General features: G+C 34.8%; 1 protein-coding gene across 1 annotated transcript; it reads right to left on the reverse strand.

The window, feature by feature from the left end:
* Nucleotides 1-772: 772 nt before the first annotated feature.
* LOC134276030 (acetylcholine receptor subunit beta-type unc-29-like) lies at nucleotides 773-1,996 on the reverse strand. The gene has a single exon (XM_062758320.1). It carries the CDS (start codon nucleotides 1,994-1,996, stop codon nucleotides 773-775), a length of 1,224 nt encoding a protein of 407 aa, XP_062614304.1.
* Nucleotides 1,997-3,755: the final 1,759 nt, after the last annotated feature.

Raw genomic sequence — 3,755 nt, forward strand, 5'->3', positions numbered from 1 at the left:
TATTCTGACTAGAACATAAGAGCAACGAAATCTCTCTGTTACAAAAATTATTGACTTTTCAGTCATTATCCCTCACAGTCTAATCTACTTGAGTATGATGGAAGTATAGTTAGCTTTATAAATTTACATAAAAGAACTATACATAAATTTTAATTCCTTGCTCACTCCTACAAATTTCAGAATATGTTATTAGTATATCAATTATCTTCGAGGTTTAACGGGAATAATCATTAATTGTTAATTGAATTAAGCAAGGACGAGCACGTAATAAAAATAGATGCACCTCTCTGACATTATATGGAGATAGCGAACATTATTCAGGCTTTAAAGTGCAGTCAAACATTAAAAATCACAATCAAAACAAAAATGGATCTCTAAAACATCCGAGATGGGATCAGGCAGATTTACAGATATGATCTCTTGAAATTTTTATCACATTTCAATTCAAGAAATCCTGAGAAGGAATAAAAAGTAAAATTCTGACCATTGTATTTCAGACTGTTTCTTTGTTTGTAAATGGACATGCTTTGGATGAACCCCAAAATAAAAATAAGATTCATTACAATAGTACACTTGGGTAAAGGTCGTTTGACTTTCTGAGACAAATCTGAAATACTGTAATTAGGTATGTGTTGCAATATGTACTTATAAAACTTATAAACAATGCTTACTCTTATTGTTTTTATCTCACATATATTGAGTATCTGAATGTAGCTCAAACTTAATTGTAAGACATAAACTTCTTAAATAAATCATTTTATAAAGTTCCATTTTAATAAAATGACACAATGACAATCAGGTATACGATGTTGCAATTCATCAGACCGAATCCGAACATGAACAGACAGAGGCGATCCGTCGCCTTCCCTATATCCTGCCAGGTGAGTGGGCCGGTGTTCTTCATCTCTTCCATTGTTTCTTTTTCATCAGTATTCACTTTGTGCTTTTTTAAGTAACGACAGGAGAGGTCACAAAAGGAAATTCTATAAAGCGTTTTAAGGTACTCGGGAATTCTTTGTTCATGTTCTCTGTGATAGAAACGTAGCCCAATAATAACGCCAATGACCATGAACACTCCGATCATGAAGTCCCCCAATAGCTTGTAGCTGAGGTAGGAAACACTGGGCTCTGAACCTTCTGGTAATTTATCTTGTACTAAAGTGAGATAGACAGCAATGGCTAGAAGAACCGTAGTAGCAAATCCAACCCGTTCTCCACTATCTGGTGGCATCAAGAATACAAACAACTGAAGAAACGAGAGAAAAGCAACTGGTAATATTAAACTAGATACGTAATAAACGGGTCGTCTTTTCATTGTGACGGACATTCGTACCTCCTGAAATTGAAGAATGTTTAACGCTGTATGCATCCTGGTATTTGTCACATCCCACAGGCTGTTCTTGCTGTATTCATGCATGTTTATGCTATTCTCAGGGATTGTAAATGTGATCTCAGATGGCATGAACCCTGGTATATAGAATCGTAAAGTACAAGTCTGAGAATCGAAGGGATAGTAAGACATATCGGCGTCACAAGTACTCTCAAAAATATTAGGCGTGACCCAAGTTATTGCTCCATTGTTTTCTATCCTTAGATCCATGTTACTGGAACCAATCTCTGTCAATTCATTATATGCATTGATGTTGACAAGGAAAGGCATCCAAATCTTTTTCTGTGGGACAATTGTGGTATACAGATCCTCTCCGTAGTTTGATGGCTCCCAGGTTAAACGATCGTCCTTCCACATCACACCAAGGGCTCCAGTTATGGAGAACTTACTGATAGATTCATCAACCTCTTTAATACTCTTGAAGTAAAAAGTTACATTTATTTGTAATGGAATCGATCTGTTTTCTCCCGGTCTAACATTCGTGTCGTAGGTGGAATTGAATATTGCTGCATGAAGGTTCAGCTCTTCTTTTAACGTATAGGCTTTAGTCAAAGACGAAATACACGCCAGAAATACCACTATCACAAATATTCTCGTTGCACTCATACCTCCTATTATATAATCAATTCTTAGGTAGAAACATAAGGAAGATCGAGGAGAAATTGTTCTGCAAGTCAACAATAACAATATGATTTTAAGATACCCCTGTCATTCAGGTTCCAACCATTATTTTGCTTAGGAAAAGAAACAGTTCATTATTATTTACAAATGTTTTTCACAATCTGAATTATTATAGCTAACATTTCAGAACTAATACTTACTGTTAAATTGTATCCAGTAGAAGGAGAAAGAAGGTCGCAAACTGTCTTTAGAATGCCAAATGATAAATTCATTTAAAGGTTCTTCATTAAACAAGGCCAGGCAGCGGAAATTCTATATTAACGATGTTAAACAACCCCCTTTACATCTTGCTCGTAGAATTGATTGGAGGCAAATAATACAATAATCTGATAGGGTCTCAGGAGGGTATTCTGGCTTTAGCGCTGATATCATATTTTAATTAAATCAAACAAGCATTTGGATACTAGCAGCAATATATATATTTTTATTTTTCAACACTCTTACCGTGCGATTGATAAAAAGCAAGCTTTTAAATTACATAATTACCTGGTATACATGTACCTGGTTTTACAATGAAATGAAATACAGTGGCTGGAACGTTATTGTTGACAACTTACACGAACGATCACGTTACACGAACGATTCCGCACGATTAACGCACGATAAAACCTGTTACACGAACGATCTTTCACGTTCACGATTCTACACGTTACACGATCTTACACGATTGTTTACGCAAACGCATGATTCTTCACTCAAAATAGTTCAAAATATTTAGGAATCAATATTTTCAAAACGAAATACGGCTTAATACTTATTTGAGATTTCGAAGAATTATCAATATTATTTCATAGACTTTGAAGGAAAAAAAAACGGTAAATAATATTTCTGTATCTAAACATATGCAAGACTTAATATTTTAGATGAAAAATAATTATTTCTAAGGTAATTCTCCGATAAAAAAAAAACGGATTTTGATCGTTCTATTAGACGATGTACATGTATGTGGGTCGTATAATTTGATTGTCATGAATTGGTTATCATCACCCCTACTAATGTGATCGGAACCTTTTATTTTTCGGTGTTCTGCAAATTATAAAACCCGATGAGTTCCGAGTAGCTCTGGCAGTGGCTCTGGCGAGAGTTAGCGAGACTTCAGCGAGATAGGGTAAATTATTCACGGAAATGTGGTTAGGAAGTGACTAGCACGTGGAGGCATGGTAAACAGAAAAGCTATGTTGCGTTTCAGTTTTCACCACCCTAGAATCAGCTGATAATACATGTATATGTTAAAATTTATTTAAATTCAATTAATCGATCTCCTTTACATTCATCCAAACTTACATAAGTATTCTCTATAATATAATTTTCTGCAGTCATGAATTAAAATTTCTTTTAGGACAAATATTTTTTGCATGGGAAACGGGACTATATTTTTTGGCGGCAGATTCGCAAATGAGGCACCAGCATGATTTTAACTGACCAATCAACTGAATGAGTATTGCATTATGGGTTACTACGAATACTACAGGAATTTTACGCCTGAAAAAGGAGAATCTTATGGTGAATGAAAAGCATTTTTAAAAATATTATTTTCGTGCTTATAATGACAAACAATTCATTTGTTAAATATACGGCGGAAATCTAGGTTTCTGAAAGTCATACTGCAAAAGCGATTTGTGTCTGTTTTAATTCCTTTGTTGTACTATCGGTGAATACATTTGCCAGGTGAATTCCCTGGCCG

Source organism: Saccostrea cucullata, unplaced genomic scaffold (genome assembly GCF_032062105.1).
Source record: "Saccostrea cucullata isolate Sc308-1 unplaced genomic scaffold, CSIRO_AGI_Scuc_v1 ctg20216, whole genome shotgun sequence".
Taxonomy (NCBI): Eukaryota; Metazoa; Mollusca; class Bivalvia; order Ostreida; family Ostreidae; genus Saccostrea; species Saccostrea cuccullata.